General features: G+C 39.6%; 1 protein-coding gene across 4 annotated transcripts; it reads right to left on the bottom strand.

Annotated features, from left to right (window-relative positions):
* Window positions 1–3,884: 3,884 nt before the first annotated feature.
* On the bottom strand, window positions 3,885–21,013 carry Cenpl (centromere protein L). 4 transcript variants are annotated; one of them, XM_063239956.1, is made up of 6 exons: window positions 20,821–21,013; window positions 20,534–20,625; window positions 17,968–18,144; window positions 14,742–14,993; window positions 10,923–10,962; window positions 3,885–7,027 (listed from the first exon to the last, which is right to left on the bottom strand). In XM_063239956.1, the coding sequence occupies exons 3-6, from the start codon at window positions 18,139–18,141 to the stop codon at window positions 6,939–6,941; spliced, it is 555 nt and encodes a 184-aa protein (XP_063096026.1). In that variant the 5' UTR covers window positions 18,142–18,144; window positions 20,534–20,625; window positions 20,821–21,013; the 3' UTR covers window positions 3,885–6,938. The 4 variants fall into 4 exon arrangements, with proteins under 4 accessions (XP_063096026.1, XP_003474746.1, XP_063096024.1 ...); XM_003474698.4 differs by lacking the exon at window positions 3,885–7,027 and adding an exon at window positions 7,449–8,717 and having other exon boundaries at window positions 10,420–10,962; XM_063239954.1 differs by lacking the exon at window positions 3,885–7,027 and adding an exon at window positions 7,449–8,717 and having other exon boundaries at window positions 10,420–10,962; window positions 20,769–21,012.
* Between the last annotated feature and the right edge of the window lie 15 nt (window positions 21,014–21,028).

Raw genomic sequence — 21,028 nt, 5'->3', positions numbered from 1 at the left:
TAATAGAGAGTTATTCCACCATAAAGATCAAAATCACGTCTAAGCAGGATAATGGTTTGATCTGAAAACATAATGGTTTGATCTGAAAACCATCGTGCTGAACAAAATAAGTCAGACTCAGACAAATGTTGCATGTTCTGCTTAATATGTGGAACCAAAAAGAGATAAGAAAATAGAAGGGAAACTATTACTAGACAAGAAGAAGGGAATAAGGGGGAGCTGGAGGGAGTAAAAGAGTAGGGAATAGGGCTGGGGATTTAGCTCAGCAGTGTAAGCACCTGCCTGGCAAGTGCAAGATCGCAAGTTCGATCCCCCGTACCAAAAAACACAATAGATTATTCCATGCGTAGGGAATAGGAAGATGAATGTTATTTTAAAATATGTTAAATACACTGAGTTGAACCCTGCCCCCAAATGTGAAACAGGGCAGTACCAGGGAGGGGAAAGAGGGAGATGATCAAAGTGTGCTATGAGCATGTACAAATCAAGCCCACTAATCTCCATAACCAAGAGAAAGGGTTTTAAAATATAAAAGTTTGAAAATTAAGAAGTAAAACTGTATTCACAGAGGACATGAGCCTTGTATATAGAAAATTCTAAGGAATTGAGTTTAAAAAAACTGTTAGAACAAACAACTTCAGCAAAGTCACAGGATACAAGAGCAATACACAAAACCAATTATTTCTATATACAAATAACAATGTAAAAATGAAACAAAGAAAATTCCATTGTCAGTATTATCAAAAAGAATAAAATACTTAGGAATTTAACCCAAAAAGGACAGTTTTATATGAAAAACTGCAAAACTTTGTTGGAAGAAATTAAGGATTTAAATGAATGGAAAGACATCTCATGTTCACAGATTGGAAGATATACAGTAACACTTCCAAAATTGATCAACTGATTCTACACAATCCTATTTAAGTCCCAAGTAAGCTCGGCATGGCGGAGCATACCTGTGATCCCAGCACTCAGGAAACTGAGGCAGAAGGATTGCCCTGAATTCAAGGCCACCCTGAGCTACATAATGAGTTCAAAGCAAGCCTAAACTACATAGGGAGACTGCCTCAAAAAAAAAAAAAAAAGGTAACAATATGATTAATAAGATAACTAAATATGATTTAAGTGCCTCTGTTACTCTTAACTCTTCCTTTTCTAGGATAGAGCCAAATAGAATATAGTATACCCAAAATACCATAATTTTTAAAATTTTAATTAGTATATACATGTGATACATAATTATATTCATTTACATTCCTTCAGGGAACTGGTACAGACATACTTTATCTTGATCATTTCTACTCTCCTTTCTTCTCCACCCTGCCCCCTTTCCCCAACACAATTTAAAAATACTACAAGCAGTGTGTGATTAGCCATCTGTTTCAATTTTAGGCTTTTGCTTGCTAGGGATGGAACCAGGGCCTCTGGCATTCACGGCAGGTCAGTGCTCCCCGACCAGGCCACGTCTGCAAGGCTGCACAAGAGCCCAATCCCCTGTACTGCAGAAAAACCTGAGGAATTAGAAGTGTAATTTTAAAAGGTTTTTGGCAATTACTTTGTGTCTTTTTAGTAAAAGCATAACTGAGCAAAGAGGTGAACAGCCTGAGCACTGAGGTAGAGATGGAGAGAGAAAAGCAGTTGAGGTCACAAAGTCAGAGGACAGTGCCATTTTCCCATTCTTATATTATTGCTAAAACTTTTCGTTTACATTTTGCAGCGAATTATTGGGTCGATTTTTGGTTAATTTAGGCTTTTAGATGCCTCTGCATACCAAGAATGCCTTCTGTTGTTTGGTTTGTTTGGTATTTTTCCTCGTCTTTCTGACAGGGTCTCATTGTGCAGTTCAGGCTGGCCTTGGGCTCACTTTGTAGCCTAGGCTTCTCTCTGTCCTACAGCAATCTTCCTGCCTCAGCCTCAAGTGCTGGGATTACAGCAGTGCGCCACTGTGCCTAGCTCCTTCTGTTGCTTTTATGGTTTCTGGTCCCTCTTCCCTAATGTGCCTCAGAAGGGCTTTCTCCCCGCTGGATCAAACCCAGGGCCCATACATTCTGCCAAGCATTCTACCAGTGATCTACATCTCTCACCTTTAAATAATTATATTCAAACTAAAAACTTCCCTAATAAGGTAACATTGTGACTTACCTTGGGTTTCTTGTTTGTTTTAGACAAGTTCTCACTACATAGTTCAGGCTGTCTTTGGACCTGTTATAAAGTTGTCGGCCTCAAATTTGTGATTCTTCTGCTTCAGCTTCCTGAGTGCTAGGATGACAGGCATGTGCTACCGTGGTGGGCTTTTATTTTTCCTTTGTGAGCTCTTCTTGTTATGCAATTATATAAAAGGCATGGTTCAAAACTATAGCAAGAAACATTTACATCTTAATTTTATTACCTCAACCCAGTTCATCCCTTTCCTCTGTAAACATATTCACTGGTTTTTTGTTTTACCTTTTGTCTTTTGAAAACTCAAGGAAACAACACATACTGGTATCTCCTAGATCCCTTACATAAAATGCAGCATACTGGCTATGCAGGATTGTAAGAGACACAGCAAGAAGCAGAACCACGCCTTCTTGCGAAGCAGCCTCTGCCACGTGACTCAGTAAGACACAGGAAGAGTAACCACGCCACAAGTCAGCCAGTGTGTGGGCTGGGAAGCCAGAAGAGCAGCCCCACATTCCCACGCTAAGCAACTGGCTGACTTAAAGTCTTGTTCGGTTGACCTTGCAGACCTGAGGCTGGTAGTCTGGGCATCTACTCAGAGGACGGCAGTGTACACTGTGGCACCTGTGGGGTATTTCCTCCTGTCTTGTTTTTGAAATCCAATGCTTTGTTCTGTTTTACTGTTTTGTTTTATTCCTGTTTAGTGCCTGAGCAACTACTTTAAAGCCAGCAATGTGCAGTGTCACAACCATTGTTAAATTCCTGTCATCTTGTTCTAAAAACCTCTATATAGCTGCCATTTTAATTTGTTTACATTTTTGTTGTTTTGCTTTTTAGGTTTTTTTTTCTTTAAAATATAAAATGGCATACCACATCCTCTGTTCACTCCTTGCTTTTCTCTGTATCACATCACGAAGATTACTCCATAGGAGCATAGATGTCTTCCTTGATTCTTTGTATTGGTGTGTGACTTATTTTTCAGCTATAGCAAGGCCATGCTGTCATCCTTCAACCTAAGCCACATTCCTGTGACCTGAGCACTAGAGCAGCAGCCATTACATCAACCCTAAAGGCAGCAATGTGGATGCAGGGATGAGTAAGAAAAGGGATAAAGAAGGCATGCGCGGCGGTGCACGCCTGTAATCCAAGCTACTCAGGAGGCTAAGGCCAAGTTCAAGGTCACTCTAGGCAACTTTAAAAAGTCCTATATCATGTATTGTAAGAAGCCAGGCTGGTAGGCTGGAGATAGAGCTAAGCAGTTTACTCCAAGTTCAATCCCCAAAAGGGGGAGAGGCTGCAGAGTGTAGACACAACAGCTGTTTGAGACAGAGTCTAACTATGTAGCCCAGGCTGGCGTTGAACTTGCAGTACTCCTGACTCAGCCTCCTGAGTGCTGAGGCTACAACTGTACACCAACCATACCCAGGAGTCAGCTGTTCTTTTAAGCTTCTTAGATACTCTCCAGGATGCTTCCATTCATATCCCACAGCATTCGCTTGTGTCTTAAATACTTACCTTTCCCCTTCTTTCACTAGAATGTAAGTTCCACACGACAGGGCCCTTGGGTCTGCTTTGCTACAGCAGTCCTGTCCCCAACACATCAAACAAGTGACCAGCTCTGTCATTTCTAATACAGATGAACACCATCTCAGAAGTTAATCTTTGTTTTTAGAATGACAATCTATTAGCATTAGTTTCTTTCAAGAAGATCATAAAAAATACCATTTCTTTTTTTTTTTTTTTTTTGGTTTTTTTTTTTAATTTTATTTAAGGAGAAAAGAAAAAAAAAGCAGGGAAAGGGTACAAGTTATACAGATTTACAGAAAAAAAAATGAACAGTAGGAAATCACTAGTTAATGGATTACATATTGTCATCTTAGAAATAATTGTTCAAGTCACAAAATTAAAGCTTGTAAAGTGGACATTCCATCAATGATACTAAAAACAGTTCTGTTCATTGATCCAATAAAACTCTGTGATATCATTTTCTATCTTATACACTTAAATATACATGCAGTTATATAGTTTGGAGCACTTTCTTTTCCTCTCTTTTGTACCATGACTATTACACATTTTGGGTTTCATTGCTCCCACGGTTCTTATTACTTTTTTGGAAGAGAGTAAAACCAAATGTGACATAACAGAACAGAATTGGTCAAGTCATAAGGGTGGACATAATAGATAATGTAAAAACATAATACAAGATGATCAACAATGGTTACCATAATGCCTCCCGCTATATAGAATTGCCTATATGGTTAGTTATAATACAATTGAACAAAACAGTAAAGAATAAAACCGACAAAACCAAAACATTGGAGACATTGTAGGTCTTCAAAAGTAGATAAAAGTCAACAAGAATGGGCGTCATAATGAATCTCATTATCTTCACAGTTGATGCCTAAACTTTCGAACCTGATACTATCCAGCAAAACAGAATAGGGGAACATCAGTTAAAAACCAGATGGTGAGAGTAATACAGGGCTTCAAATCGAGATAATAGAAAGTCAAAGTGGGTTACTATAATATATCCTGCTATTTTTTTCCTTTAATTAAAAGGATAAAGATAAAAAAGTAAATAATGGAGTGGAGATTGAGATAAAAGAGGGCATAACAACGAAACAGCGCAGATCCAAACATAACCATTTAAGCAGAATAGTGTTTCACCACCAGATAATCCTAACCTAAAAGTAGTTACCATATTGTTTCTTTCTTTGACATCCTTGAGTACAACTTCGTATACTGTAGCATTAAGTATATCAAAACAATGTAAAACCATTCAAGAGAATGACAGCATTACAGAGTATTTAGAATCGACTAACAGAAAATGAACAATGGTTTCTGTATAATCTCCTTGTCTTTAAAAGGTTTTTGCTTATACTATTGTACATAATAAAATCCAATAAGATACAACCTGTTTAGACCATTGGAGACAGAAGAACAAAAGCTAGATGAGACTTCAAAACAAGATGGTACTAAATCAGTATTACCTATTAAGATGTCATTTTCTCCAAAATAGCTGTTCCTATCATCCAATCTTCTCTGCCTCATTTCTGTTGAGCTCTTTTTCTGTCAGTAGCTGTCAGTTTGTCTTCTTCATTTTGTTCTCTGCTCCATTCGTTGTGGCCTCCCCGCCACTATTTCTGGGTTCTTTGTATTTTTCTTTTTTTAGAATATCCTGCAATACTTTCTGTAGGGTTGAATTAGTGGTTGCAAATTCCCCCAGTTCCTCTTTATCCTGGAAGCACCTCGTTTTTCCATCAATTTCCAGGGACAGTTGTGCAGGATATCTCAATCTTGGCTGGAGATTATTATCTTTCAAAGCTTGAATTATTTCCCCCCATGCTCTTCGTGATTTGATGGTTTGTGCAGAGAAGTCTGCTGTAATTCTGATGGGTGTTCCCTTGTAAGTGGTCTGTTTCTTGTCTCTGACAGCTTTTAATATTCTGTTCTTGTATTGAATTTCTGGAATTTTTATTATTATATGCCTGGGTGTTGCTCTGTTTGGGTTGTAGGTAGCTGGGGTCCTGTATGCCTCATACATCTGAGTTTCTTTACCTTTTGCTAAATTAGGAAAATTCTCCTGGATTATTTCTGTGAGTAGCTTTTGTAGTTCACTTGTTTGTGTCCCTACTTCTTCTTTTATGTTCTTAATCCTTAAGTTATGGCTCCTCTTATCATCTTCTTGTCTTTGTATTACTGCTATTTGTTTCTTTGTTATTTTTAAGAAGTTTTTCATTTCATTCTCCCATATTACAAGTCTGCCCTCCAGTTCAGATAGTCTGTCCTTAGTTTCTTTCAAGCTGTTATGCCAGTCTTCGATAGACTTCTTAGTATCTTGGTAGTCCCTTTGAACCTGCTTCACGTATTCTATGCTTTCTGTTTTCTCCATCAAACAATTCTCCCCTTTTTTTCTGTTCTTCCATTCCACCACCTGTTTTTTCCTGGGTGGTACTTAGCATTTCTCTAACTATTCTGCATACTTCTAGCTTCAGGTCGTTGATAACTTCATTCCTGAATTGGTCTATGAGGCTCTCTATATGGTGCCTTATGTGTATTGGTGCGGTGTCTGCTATTGCCTGTTTCTTAGAATTGGGGGCCGAGGAGCCTTTCTTGTTGCTGCCTCTTCCCATGCTGCCTCTTCTTCTCTGTTCCTTATATATGCAAGCTTATATAGGAGGCCCAGCTTCTCTCCCAGTCAGCCACAGCCTGATCGAATTGCACCAGTTAGGTGTTCCCGCTCACCGCTGCGCACCAGGGAGTTACGGACCAGGCAGCCTACGCGTCTCCCCTCCGGGCCACCGTCAGGCTCTGGGATCTGGGTTGGGACAGTCTACCAGGTCTGCCGGCAGCGTCACGCAAGCCAGGCACTTTTCACCAATCCCGCTCGAGAGGGGGATGTGTGGCTGGAGTCGCCACCGCGCCCTGCTCCTGCAGGACTGCTCGGGCCCAGAAAGTCCTCTGCTGGAGTCAAACTGTGGTAGAGTGTCAGTTTCTCTCACTCACCTCACCACAAGTCAGTGCACGCCTCCCTGCCGTTCGCAGATTGCCGTTCTCAGAGCTTCTGCGCGTCTCTCTTCTTGCCAGGCCACTGTAGAGGCAGCCAGCCGCCGCGCGGCGGGAAACCCAAATCGCGGCTTACAATGGCGCGGAATCCAGCCTCCACACCAAGGCTTTTCTGTTCCTGTTTTAGCACCAGGACTGCATACCAAGTTGGTTTCTCTCAGCCCAGTTCGTTCCTGAGTCAGCAGAGCATATCTCCACCTGCTTATGTCTCCTTAGTCCGCACCATTCCTGGCTTCTGAGCCGAGTCTTTCAGAGAGCCTCCGGTAGTTGCTGTTATCTGTCCGCCATGTTCTCCTATATACTTAGAATGTAAAAAGGAAACATTTAGATAGAAGATCATGAGCAAGTCTCTTAGGTTGCTTGATCAGTTTTCATCTGTAAAATGAAATTGTTCATTAAAAGTCACAATCGGGGCTGGGGGTTTAGCTCAGCGGCATAAGCTTCTGCCTTGCAAGCAGGCGGTCGTGAGTTCGATCCCCGGTACCGATAAAAACGAAAAAGACAAAAAAAAATAAAAATAAAAATAAAAGTCACAATCTACAGGTATTTGTCAGGCACTGTGTTAAACCAAAAGCACAAAAGTTAACCCTTCTCACAGGGAGCTTACACACACCTTCCAGCACAACATGCATAATCCTAAATAATTGCTGAGCTAGAGAAAAAGTCTCTTTTTCAACACTGAGTCACTAATTAAAAGACATCAAGACACTGAGACACACTACTTCACTTTAAAAGTATTTAATTCAGCATTGTAGTAAGAATAGAACATAATAACAGCAGCACATTAATAGCTAAGAAGATGTCTATCAATTATTTTTCCCAGGTACTAGGGAATGAACCCAGGACATTCTCACTGAACTACATCCTCAACTCCTTTTAAAATCTTGTTTTTGTTTCTTTAGACAGATTCTCACTATGTAATTCAGGCTGGCCTTGAACTCACTGTGTAGCCTACTCTTGGCCTTGAATGTGGGATGATCCTCCAGCCTCAGCCTCCTGAGTGCTGAGATAACAGGCATTTGCCACCATGCTGGGCTTATCTTTTGAGCCAAGGTCTCGCTGAATTAATGTACTGGGTCAAACTTGTGATATTCTTGGGGCTGGGGATTTAGCTCAGTGGCATAAGCACCTGCCTTGCAAGCAGGCGGTCGTGAGTTCGATCCCTGGTACCGATAAAAATGAAAAAGACAAAAAAAAAACTTGTGAACATCAGCCTCTAGAGTGCTGGCACTGTAGTTATGCATCATCACACACAACTCTACTCATCACTGTCTTTCTTTTTAGGGGACTTTGATAGCCCGTTCCCTACAGCAAAATAAGCTAGGAAAGTGTCTTTAGAAGACAAAAAAAATCATCTGTCAATGCAAGTCTAACGCACTTAAAAGTGATTAAAGATTCTAAAAATCTCAATCATGAGTATTCAATTATTAAATATATCTCATTTGAAACCTAAAAATTTACTTTTTATTTAAGACAGGATCTCACTATGTGGTGTAGGCTTGTCTTGAACTCACTAACATAGCCCAGACTGACCTCAAACTCACACTGACCCTCCTGCCTCAGCCTCCCAAGTGCTGGGATTACAGACGTGTACACCACACCTGGCTAAATCCTAAAAATTTAATACAGTGAACATTTATTCTTTAAGAAGATGACCAATAAATTAACATTTCCTAGAGAGTGGCACCCCAGATCCTCATGACCGGTCCTTGAGTACATGACTGTGGCTCACTCCACTACCACATTTGTTGTTCTTCTAGATCCTTCCTGGCTTCCATCCAAGCACCTTCAAGGGCTCCATAAAGAGACAGATGCAGAGACAGACATTCGTTTCTCTTGTGCTCCCTCTTGAGACAGCAACTAGGCAAATATCCAATGAAAACAAGGTGCATAATCCACGACATGTAGTCCACACAGCCTCATTCAACCTGAAACACTGCCAGTTCTGTCAAATATGCCAACACGCCAATAAGGTATTTGTGACACAGAATCTGTAGAAGTAAAAAAAACAGAAGAAATTTAAAATTAGAATAGCACAACAAACCAGCTTGGTATTTAGATGACTATTACACTGGTATAATTTCTGGATAGTACACTAAGCTCACACATGCAATGCACTATCACTTTTTTTTTTTTGGTACCAGGGATCGAACTCGCAATCTCACGCTTCCAGGCTTATGCCACTGGGCTAAATCCTCTGCCCTGCACTTTCATTTTTATATTTCCCATTCTATTTCTTTTCACTGTTGATTTTTCTAATTGATTTCTTCTAATCAAAATTATATCCCAGTCTACTACTGCATGCTAACTCCAGTCTGGTAAAGGGTGCTCCTGCAACATAAGAGCATGTAGAGTGCTCAAACCTTGACTCCTCTGCTTACTATCTTACACTGTACCTTAAATTTGGCCTGTTTCCTTGTTTTTGTAAAGATCAACACATTCCCGCTGGCTTGAACCACTGGTGGTACATGCATGACTAACGCATTGGGCAGCTTGTAGCATCGAATGGGACTGTCCTATGCCACCCGATGGACAGTCATGCATGTAGCATTGGTGGTTCAGAGCTACCCAACAGCAAACTCTACAAATTATGGCACTGACATGAATGTGTTAAGGTATTTCAGGCACAGAAGGACACACCTACAGCATGGTCTGACTCATTTGTGGAAACTATGAAAGTTCATCTCATAAAAGAAGACAACAGAATGGTGGCTACTAGAGGTGAGGATAGGCCAACAGAGGACAGAGGGATATTGGATGATGGGTACCAACGGAGGGTCAGATAGCAGGAATCAGGTCTAGTGTCCTACACTACAGCAGAATAACCATAGTCTGTAGCAATTTATTACAAGAGTCTAAAGGTTCCAACAAGTAGCAAGGATGGTTGAAGAGATAGAAACATTAATTGTTATGATCTTTAGACATTACATATATCAAATTATTATACTGTGCCCCATAAATATGTATATGTCAATGTTTAAAATTAAAAAAGAATTAAGTTTATCAAACTAATGTAGTGATAAGATCATAGGAAACACTTACTGAATATATATTATGGCTATGTTTTTAAATATATTTTAGAAACCAAGTGTATTTCTACTATTACTTGTGAAAAGTACTTCACAGAAAATAAAATAGTATCTCCTATCATTTCTCTCCCACTGAAGATAAGCCTAAACTATAAAGATTAACACCTTATTCTATGTTTCTAGATATATACTTTTCTTATCTAATCTAAAATTCTCTGGTTACTTTCAAGTTTTATTTTATTTTTATTTTATTTTGTTTTTGAGACAGAGTCTCATTATTGTAATTCACGCTGAACTCACTATGTAGCTCAAACTAGCCTTGAACTCATGGTGATCTTCCTGCTTTATCCTCCTGGGAGTTGGAATTATAGTACCAACACACCCAGCTCAAAATTTATTAAGAAACAATTTTTAAGAGTTTGAAACTTACTACAGAATAATTCATATTATTACCCAAGTCATTAGGGCACAAGATATATACCTTTCTACTACAAAGCTGCATCTAGAAAACTAAAGCCTTAAAGCATACAGTTAAGGTTTCTCCATTGTCTTGAATTGGTATACATTCAAATGTGTTTCCAGTGTGAAGAATATAACCACTACACATTTTGAAAACCTGGCATTAATTAGGAGCAGTTATTTAATTTGTTTCGTTCAAACTAACCTTTATTTTTCCATCAGTATGTGCAGAAGCTACAGATGTTGAAACACGTACCAGTCTTGTGGCTGATAAATGAATTTTGAAATGCCTATGGAAATGTGAACAAAGGCATTCCATAAATAAGTCAACTTCCTCCTGGGTAATCTCCCCAGGTGTCTTGTGGACACTGTCCCACAAAGCTTTTGCATCCTCTGGATGTATTGCATAAGAAATATCCAGACTCTGAGGGCTACAGGGTACAGACCAAAAAAACTCAGTAGTAGCCACATAATGGTCCATTTTACATGCAGTCCACATAGCAGCCAACCAGGAAAGATTAAATGCATTGATGGTTAACGGACTGAAATAGCAGTCAAAGGTCTTCTGAAACCAAGTTCCAATTATGGCTGTGTTAGACTCTGCTCCATTTGCAAGGAATAAGGGTAGACAGGTGAAATCTTCTGAAACTGTCTCCAGGAGACTGTCTCCAAATATACTGCAGAACCAACCGGTCCATAACACTTTACCTTCTCTGTTCTGAGGTGGCAATTGAGATTTTGACAGAATCTATGAAGAAAAGCAAAACAGATTCATTGGGTTCAAAAGTACATTTACTCCTAAATAATCTTCTCAAAAACAACAACAACAACAACAACAAAACACAGAGATTATCTCCCCAGTTATTAGGATTTATCAAAACAGCTGACATTTCCCCCAGCATTTGTATACAGTAGAGATACGGTATATGGCAAGAACTCTGTATAACTAAAATGCTAAACAAAAGATGCCTATATGGCATAATCAAGTACAATGTCTTGCTTGAAATAAAAAAAAAAAAAACACTAGAAGTGACTATAAAAAGTCACCAAGGCTGGGGATATAATGCAGCGGCACAGTATGTGCTTGTGAGTTCAATTCCCAATACCAAAAGAAAAAAAAAAGGTCACCAAATCAACACACTTCCATTGATGAAGACAACATTTCCTATAAGAACTCTATCAACGGGGGCTGGGATTTAGCTCGATCCCCAGTACCGATAAAAATGAAAAAGCCAAAAAAAAAAAAAAAACCAAGAACTCTATCAACATGGGGCTGGGGATTTAGCTCAGTGGCATAAGCACCTGCCTTGCAAGTAGGCAGTCGTGAGTTCGATCCCCGGTACCGATAAAAAGGAAAAAGACCAAAAAAACCCAAAGAACTCTATCAACGTAAAAAAAAAAAAAAAGAACTCTATCAACGTAAAATGTTCTTTAATGTTAGGTCCTATAGTCTTCATCAGGCATCCTGCTTTTTCCCTTAAGGGCCTGTAAAACAAATCAAATGTATTCTTTCTTTTATAGGAAAAACCCTGCAAATATTTGATAGTCCTTATCAACCACAGTGCGAAGTTCAACATCTCCGGTTTTTTTAACCATTCTTCTAAGACATCCATTCACATTTTCTCGCTCTCCCAGTCACTCTTTTCGGAGCGCCTTATGCGCAGGAATCATTTGAAAGTGAACATAACTATTCCCCCAAAGTCTGATTACAAGGCTATCACTACCTCTGTCCTAGATTACACTCCTATTAATGTAATCTTAGAATTCAACTGATTTTTAATTGACAGCTTTATATAAATTAGCCCTACATCCTCATTTTTGCTGTTAATAAGTAAATCTCCCTCAACTTAAATTGAAGCAGTAAATTTATTACTACTAAATTTTAAGTTCTTTTAATTTGGCCCACTGTGCCAATCCATTCAGATCATTTAGGAATCTTGGTATTTCTAGCCAGTAACCCTTCCAACTTTACATGCATAAACTACATGAGATACACTCCTTCAAGATATTCCTAAAAGTTTTTGTTGTTAAAGTATTGACCTGGCTAAGGTTAAGATCATGGCCCTGTCTCATATCCCTTTAGAGATGATCATTTAAAGTCTACTTTACCTTATTTAGGAGATTATGAGAGATTGACGAATACCCTGCAGCCCAGGAAATACTGTCACATAATTTTATGACCTAAGTGTCTATCACCCTGTCAAAATGAAATTTCATTTGAAAACTATTAGAACACTGTACCAGTAATTCAAAGGATCATTTCTTTTTTGTGTTTTCAATACTGGGAGTAAACCTGTGGCCTCCTGTATGCCAGTTTTTATTTGAAGACAAATCTCATTAAATTGTCCAAGCTGGCACTGAACTTTCAGTTCTCCCCCTCAGCCTTCTGAGTAGCTGGGATTACAGGCATGCACCACCACACTCAGCCTTAAGAGATCATTTCTAACCCTAATATTCGCTTGGCTGGTGACATGCGTGTCATAAAACTTCTCTGACATGAGCTGCTTCACTTCACAAAGACTGCAATCTACTCACTGTTTTTCCTTCCGCAATAAGAGTTCCTTTATTTACAACTGGCAAAGTAACCCCTAAAAAAAGAAACTTTTCAGCCAGGTATGGTAGCACACACCTGTAATCTCAGCATTCAGGAGACTAAGGCAAGAGGATCACTGTTGAGTCCCAGGCCAGTCTGGGCTACATGGCAAGTTCAAGCCTGCACTAGATTGTGAGACACTCTCAAAAATATCTATCCACTTACTACCTACATACATAGGTGTTTCTAGCCTTCCTTCAAACTAGAATGTAAACAAGTTGCTGAATCTCAGCAATATCTACTTTGTGTCCTTCCTACCTGAAACTTAAATATAATGTTTGTATCTCCCCAAACCATCATATACCATAGATGATTTTTAGGCTGGAAGTTATACACTAAGGATTTCAGAGAAAACATAAGGGGCCCAGATTATTGATTCCATTAGCATCATACCAGCCTTGGACAGGTCAAGATAAATCTCTAACATTTAGGCTTTCTGCTCTAGTCAAAGGAACTAATCCTAGAACACCCTGAAATCTTTGCCAATACTGTAATACACCCTTGAAGTTGTTAAATTTTTCTGTAAAGGGCCAGAGAATAAATATTTTAAGCTTTGCAGCTCATATGGTCTCTGTTGCTGCTATTTAATTCTGCTGTTATAGCTCAAAAGCAGCCCAAGATAAAACAAAATCAAACAAAATAAGTTATGTTCCAATAAAACCTTACTCACTAAAACAAGGAGGGGGTCAGATTTGGCCTACAGACCATAGTTTGCTGAGCCCTGATTTTTTTTCTTTTTTTTTTTTTTGTCTTTTGAGACAGGGTCTCACTATGTAGTTCAGACTGGCCTTGAACTCACTTAGTAGCCAAAGTACAACACCATGCCTGACTGAGCCCAAATTTATACAAAGAAATATACATCTAGTCTTTCAAACTGCTTAAGAATTTAATTTATTAACAATTAAATTAGTTAATTTAGGCACAGTGACACATGCTTGTAATCCCAGCTACTTGGGAAACCAAGGCATGAAACTACAGTTCAAGACCAGCCTGGGAAGCTTAGCAAAACTGTTTCACATCCCAATATCACACACAAAAAAAAGAAAGAAAGAAAAAAAAAGGGATTAGTTAACTCAAAAGAAATTCATTTTTTTTATTATTAAAAAATAAAATTGCCAGGGATTTAGCTCAGCAACATAAGTGCCTTCTTCGCAAGTGTGAGGTCATGAGTTCAATCCCTGGTATCAAAAACAAAAAAAACCTGGAATTAAATAAATAAATAAATCTGGTCAGGTTTGGTGGCATATGCCTGTGATCCCAGCACTTGGGAGGCTGAGGCAAGAGGATCACTGCAAGTTCGAGGCCAGCCTGGACTACAATAGTGAGACTCTGTCTCAAAAAACCAAAATCAATCAATCAATCAATCTGATTGCTTAAAAGATACTTATTCCTTTTATATACTACCTATAGGATGGAAAATAAAATACTACATTTCTGAGTCTAATATGGCATCATGTAATATTGTGTGTGAAATGTTACTTTTTTAATTAAAAGTGCCTCTAGATAGTAAACTCAAGAGCATAAAATTACAGACGTATCTATAATATTAATAAAAATATCATAATGAAAAGTTGGGGCACTATAATCCCCATTTCAAGACTACACAGATTTTGATAACCAAATAGATGCATACCAAAAGAGTAACCTGTAATTTTTACCTTCCTTTGCCTTTTATGTATTTGTTAGGTTTCCTAAAATAAACATGATTTCACACATACACACACACACACATACACATGTTTCTATAGATTTAGAACTAAATGTTTTAAGTTGATCACATCTAATTATTATAACTTGGTCAAACAAGACATGAAATAGGCTGAAACCACTAACTTAGGAATTTAAAAAACAGTAAGAAAATACCACAACAATTTCCAAAGCAAGAAAACGCAGATCCTTTTCCCTGGGGAGCAAGTACAGCTTATCCCCACTACCTGGACGAGAAATGCTTCTGGATCCCTTTGTGTTCCTTTCATTCCTAGGAGAGTAGAGAAAATCACTTTGATGCTGAAGTCTTCTCCCACTTCCACAGCAAGTCCTTTCTGCTTTTCAGCGGCAATAAACGCACTCAGAAGTCTTGAATACTCTTTGAGATTAGCATAGGAGAATTTATATAGAGGAGTTAAGCTATACAAAGTCCACTGTTTATGCAGAAGGAATGCAACCTTCTGAGGATCAACATTTTCCTAAACAACAAAATCAAGACAAAAAGGTTTAAGAATCAAGAAACAAAATAAAGGATAAAATAAAGGAAAAAACAAAAAGCAAAATAGAAACCAAAACAAAGTTTAAAAGACCAAAAAAGAAAACATTAGTAAAAACTTACATAGCATTTAAACATCTAATATAAATCTGTTGGTACCTGATCTTTACACTACAAAGATCGTCTCAAAATGGAGTTCACAAGACCTTTTGCAGACCCCTGAGCAAGGCCCTGCAGGTGCCGAGCTGTCTCCGCTGGAGGGCATCTCCCCCAGCGCGCACACAGAACAGGAATATCCCTTTCCCTCACTCAGCTCCGCCTCGGCGTCCCCGAGAGGCCCCCCAAGCTGAAGCGAGGCAGTGCTGGCACCGCTCCAAACCTGTTGTTCTCTCTCCTGCCCTCACTTTACTTTTCTTCACAGTACTTAGGACAATGCCATTTATAGTAAGGTGTTTTTTTGGTCTTTTTCTTTTTTATCGGTATCGGGGATCGAACTCACGACTGCCTGCTTGCGAGGCAGGTGCTTATACCGCTGAGCTAAATCCCCAACCCCTTATAGTAAGTTTTTAATAAATAGTTGATGAACATGTATGTTCTACTTTAAGAAACTATATATTCTGAAAATAGTAACTTCCTGAAGTACCTAGTTTGATTAGGTTTATGTAATTTTTTTAAAATTTGGTAGCACCAGGCATGATAGTACACACCCCAGCTACTTGGGACACAAGTTCAAAACCAGGCTGGCAGCTGGGAATGGTGACAAAAGGCTGTAATCCTAGCACTTGGGAGGCTGAGGCAGGAGGATCACTGTGAATCCAAAGCCAGCCTGAGTTACAAAGTTGGAGGCCACCCTGAACTGCATAGCAAGACCCTGTCTCAAAAAGACAAAAAACAAAACAGGCTGGCCAACTTAGCAAGATGTTACCTCAAAATAAAAAAAAACAGCTGGATACGTTGCCCTATACTGCCACACAAAATATAATACGATACAGGCTGGGCGTGGTGGCTCATGCCTGTAATTCCAGCACTTGGGAGGCTGAGGCAAGAGGATCGTTGTGAGTTCAAGACAAGCCTGGGCTACAAAGTGAGCTTAAGGCCAGCCTGAACTGCATAGCGAGACCCTGTCTCAAAAAGACAAAAAAAAAAAAAAAAAAAAAAAAAAAACTATACAGTATAATACAATATTGCCAACAAATCCACAATGCCTAATTCAATAAATTAAATAAAAAGATATACTTGGGAGTATTTTTTGCTGTGCTCAGTTAGTACCATCAAAAATAAAAACACTTTTATTTGTATTGGCTTCCTTGGATTGCTTTATATGTGCACCCAGTAAGCTTCTGGCTTCCTGAATTTCTAGTCTCCATGTTTTCCAACAGTCTCATAGCTTCCTGTCTTTTGGACTCTCACTACAGTTACCTACTTCAGAAAAATGTTGTAGCTGGAGCCTTCACTGAAACAGTTACACATATTTTTCTTATAAGTATCAAAATATATGGCAAAATTATTATAAGGCTGAGGAAACACTGAATTGAACATTCCAATCTTTATATAAAATTTGTTTTCTAGGCCAGGCACAGTGGCACATATCTGTAACGCCAGCACTTAGGAGGCTGAGACAGGAGGAGTGCCACAAGTTCGATGACAGTCAGGGTTACATATTGAGTTCAAGACCAGCCTGAATGAATGAACTACATGGTGAGATCCTGTCTCAAAAATACAAAAAATAAATAAATAAAAAATAAAAAACAAAAAACCTTTTGTCTTCTTGCATTATCAGCATTAGTAATTTAAGAAACTGTCACAAAGAAGCAATTTGTTTCCTATGCCAAGAGTATTATGCATACAAGGGAAAACAACTACAATGAAGTTATTGGAGGATACAACACCTATGCAGTCTTCTAACGAAGAATACATAATTTGTATTTAATCGTGATGAAATATCAGAGAAATACAAAATAGAACATCCAGGTATCTTCCCCACAGAGTTTAAGACAGCATACTACAACACATGCACACCAATGTATATAGCAGCACAATTCATAATGGCTAAATCCTGGAAGCAGCCTGTATACCCATCAACAGACTACTGGATAACTATATGTAACAGACTATTGACTGTAAAGAAGGACAAATTTGAGACAGTTGGAAAATGAATGCACCTGGAAAATATAATGTTGAGTGAAATAAATTGATGCACAGGCTTAAATATTCTATCTCTTCTTCGAGTAAGAGAAACCACAAACAGAGATAAACAGAAGATGGACAGAAGGAGACAGGGTGGGTCTCTTGGAAATGGGAAGGGATCCAAGAAACCAAGTGAGAGGGGTAGGGGCAGCCGGGGGGGAAACTAGTAGAAATTATTATATATTATTACTAGTAGAATAAAGATAAGTCATGTAGCAGAACCTAATAACCTTAATGAATGTAAACATCAAATGCCATATACACAAGCTAAGATTAATAATGTCAATAAGAATGAAAATGGGGGAGGGGAATTAGAGGAGGAAGAGGGGAGGGATGGGGACAGGAAGTAAAAGATGCAAGTTGTATTACGTGTATGTCCCCACTCCCCAGATGACTGTAAAACCCATCTACTGCTACCATGTGCTAGTAAAAAAAAAAAATGTTTTTAAACAATAAATAAGCGAAAGGAGGAAAATGTAGTCTTCAAAACTATCAATGTCATAAAAGACAAAGAAATAATGTGGACTGCCTGGAGAGTGCAAGGTCGTGAGTTCGATCCCTGGTACCAAAAAAAAAAAAGAATGTGGAAATGGTCCAGGTTAAAGAAACTTAAAAGTTATTAAAACACACAGTGCTGATGGTATGAAATTATCTAACTTTTTATCAATATGTTAGCTGAGTGGTTAAAAATCCATCAATAGTAATAGAAACTAAAGTGCTTTGTTCAGATGGTCTCATTGTTGGTTAAACTGAAGAAACACAAACCATACCTGCAGCCCTGAACCCTGCGGAATTTTCCTTCGAGGTGGGGTGGGGAGAACTGAGACCTGCTTCCTGATGGATTCCAATCGTTTCTGCAGCGGGGTGGTACCTATGAAGTAATCTGTAAGACTTGAGGTTGTACTTTGTCTAGGAGTCGATTCTGGTGCATCAGAAGTATCCATAGTCTACATTAAAAAAAAAAAATTAAAACAAGGGAAATCTATTTTGGTTTTTAATTTTTTTTTTTCTTTTTCTAAAACAAAACAGAATTCTAAGCACTGAAAACTTAACTCATGCTAACAATTTTATAGATTCCTCTCCTCACTATAGGGGAATTCTTTCCTTCTTTCCTCTTGTTGCTTTTTCCACCAAATTCTGTATTTCTCATTGGCCACAGCCCAGTTTTATGTACCTCAGAGTGTGTTTAAAATTAAATTCAGGAGCCAGGGATATAGCTCAGTGGCACAACACCTGCCTGGCAAGCAAGCATAAGGTCCTGAGTTCAGTTCCTGGTACCAAAAATTTAAATTTAAATTACATTAAATTTAGATCCAGGCTGCAGTGTCCTGGGAGCGCTTCTTTGCTGCTGTGGTACTGAGGGTCCAATCTCAAGACAAAAAAATCCATTCAGGGTATTTGACAGGTCATCAGGAACAGTTTCCTGAATGTGTCACAAAGCTGGCATGATGTCCACCACAACCAGGGGAACATGTTCCCCAGCTTCTGAGACCTGTCCTTTCTCAATGCAAAGGATCACACGGCAAGCCAAAGCTTGTGAATGGCCTCTGCACTCTGACCCTTGGCATGTGGACCCTGCTCTTGCGAGTGATGCGCTGCCCCACATTATTGACATCTATAACACAACTGCACATGACGCTCTGGACCGTCCTTGCCCTGGGACACTTCCTCTTTGAGATGCCTGCACTGGGAACTGCGGCTCCCCTGCCTGGTAACCTAGCACCTCTGCTGGTGGCACATTTCTCCATCCTCTGTTTGCTAGTTGTATTCTGTTAACTAGAGGTAGAACCAGAATCCACATGGAAGAGTTGACGCCAGCATTAGCACCTCCAAGATCATCATCTTCCACCTCTGCTATCGTCTTCCTTCTCTTTTCTGTTAGACTCCATCGTTAGTCCTGATGAGACGCCCAGTGTGCACCTGGTGGGCCTAGGATGAAGACCTTCTTTTTTTCCTTTCATCTCTTAGGAAGTTGAAGATTATGAGCAGGAGTAGCACCTCTTAGTCATGGCTGTACCAAGAAGGATTCAGAGGAGCTTCCAGGGGAGCTGGGACTTCTGAGTGGCCTGGCACTGCAAAGAAGCTGCAGCTGCAGCCCCTCTGCACATTAAGCTGGCTAACGCCCGCTGCTGTATCCCTGGATGTGCGCAACCTCTCCTGAGTTTTACCCCTGCTCCGGTCTTTCTTACTGCACTCCTTCATGGCTCCTTTATCTGTGAAGTAATCCTTGGACTTATCAGAGCCATCTTGGTGTGTGCTAGAAAGATTCAAAGATTATTTTGACTCCTAGCAAACTTTTCTCTTTGTTTAAAGAAGCCATGATGGTGTCACTTATCTGAACTGTCACTTCTACTAATTCTGAGAAAAGATCCCTATTTGATTGCAATTTAAGACAAATACCAGCATCTTTCTGCCATTACCTTCTTGTTTTCCTTAGCCACACTTAAACAGCAGCTATTCTAAAGCATTCTAGCTTTCATATATAAATATATAGAAATATATAGATATAGATATGTGTATATATATATATATATATATATCTGAAAAGGGAATTTTAATCAGTTCCATTTACACAGAATGCTTTTCCAAGTTTATTTGGGCCAGTAATTACTAAAATTTACTGAGCATTTATCATGTTCCAGGTACTCTTCTGGCCCCTAACAAATATTGTCAGTCCTCAAACAATCCACTAGGTGAGTTAGAGTACTCTCTACTTGATAAGAAGACAAAGTGTTAATCCTCTTTTAGCAGGTTTCATCTCCTCAGGAAAAGCTTTTTCCACCCAACTCCTCTTGCACTTATAGTTTGTTCATAACACACAAATGTGCACACCTGTAACCTCTGCACTGGAAGGCTGAGGTAGGAGGATCACCCCAAGTTTGAAGACAGCCTGAGCTACATAGTGAGTTTAAGGCTAGTTTTAACCACATACCAAGATCCTATCTGGAAAGAGAACAAAACAAGACTTAGTTGTAGTCAGGTGTGGTGGCTCACACCTGGAACCCCAACACTCAGGAGGAACTCCATCAGTTTGAAGCTCGCCACAGCTACACAGTGACTCAAGGAAGACCTAGACTACACAGCTAGAACCTGTCTCAAAAAAACAAAACACCAACAAACAAAAAGCCACACTTATTTATTTCTCTGTTGGTTAGTCCGTGAAAAAAGAAACCCTACGTGATCACTTCCTACATTGCCGCTAACATCCGAGTTCAAATGCCCCAATGCCAATGCTTAGCAGAAAGCTAACCACGTAACACACACAAGTCCTGGAAAGACAACTCCCACCCAACCAGGCAAAACGCAAAATGCTTGGATCCATAAAAGGCATCTTACCAATAAATTGTCGCGGTGACTTTGTCACCCATTCCGGATTCACGAATAATTCTTCAAGTTCGGCTCCAAAACTACGTCTATACTAAAATCCCCTGAAGAAAAGCAAGAAAAGTCACCACAGTGACAGCTATGAGAGAGGCCGGAGTAAGCCTGGACCCTCCCACCAGCTCCCTCTCGCTGCAGAAGTGTGTTCACGGTGGACACAGAGGAGCCGGGAAGGGAGAACTGGACTCACCCGAACGCGGGGCGAGGCCTCCCACTTCACCCCGAGGGATATTTCCGCTCACCTAGCCGCCCAGCTTCGTGCCCTTCACTCTTGCGGAGCCAGCTTCTGCCTGCACAGGGAAAAGGGCAAAACCCGAAAGGGCATCTTAACTATTCCAACTGAGCCGTCCTGAGATCAAGAACGCAGCAGATATCCACGACTGAGAAACGGTTGCGTGGCTAACAGCGCCCTCCAGTTTAAAATCATTTCCCGACGCGCTCCGCGGCCCG

The sequence above is a fragment of the Cavia porcellus genome, unplaced genomic scaffold (assembly GCF_034190915.1).
Source record: "Cavia porcellus strain 051 isolate PalLab524CR breed Dunkin Hartley unplaced genomic scaffold, mCavPor4.1 scaffold_29, whole genome shotgun sequence".
In the NCBI taxonomy this organism is placed as follows: Eukaryota; Metazoa; Chordata; class Mammalia; order Rodentia; family Caviidae; genus Cavia; species Cavia porcellus.
The sequence above is the reverse complement of the archived record's forward strand: the minus strand, read 5'-3'. Positions and strand labels throughout refer to the sequence as shown.

Excerpts from the sequence above, each read along its gene's own strand:
- Cenpl (XM_003474698.4), bottom strand. The coding sequence starts at position 18,141 with ATGGATACTTCTGATGCACCAGAATCGACTCCTAGACAAAGTACAACC. Across the intron at positions 10,963-14,741 it reads CAGAAGCATTTCTCGTCCAG|ATTCTGTCAAAATCTCAATT; the intron begins GTAGTGGGGATA and ends TTTTCTTCATAG. Across the intron at positions 8,718-10,419 it reads ATACTGATGGAAAAATAAAG|ATTCTGTGTCACAAATACCT; the intron begins GTTAGTTTGAAC and ends TTACTTCTACAG.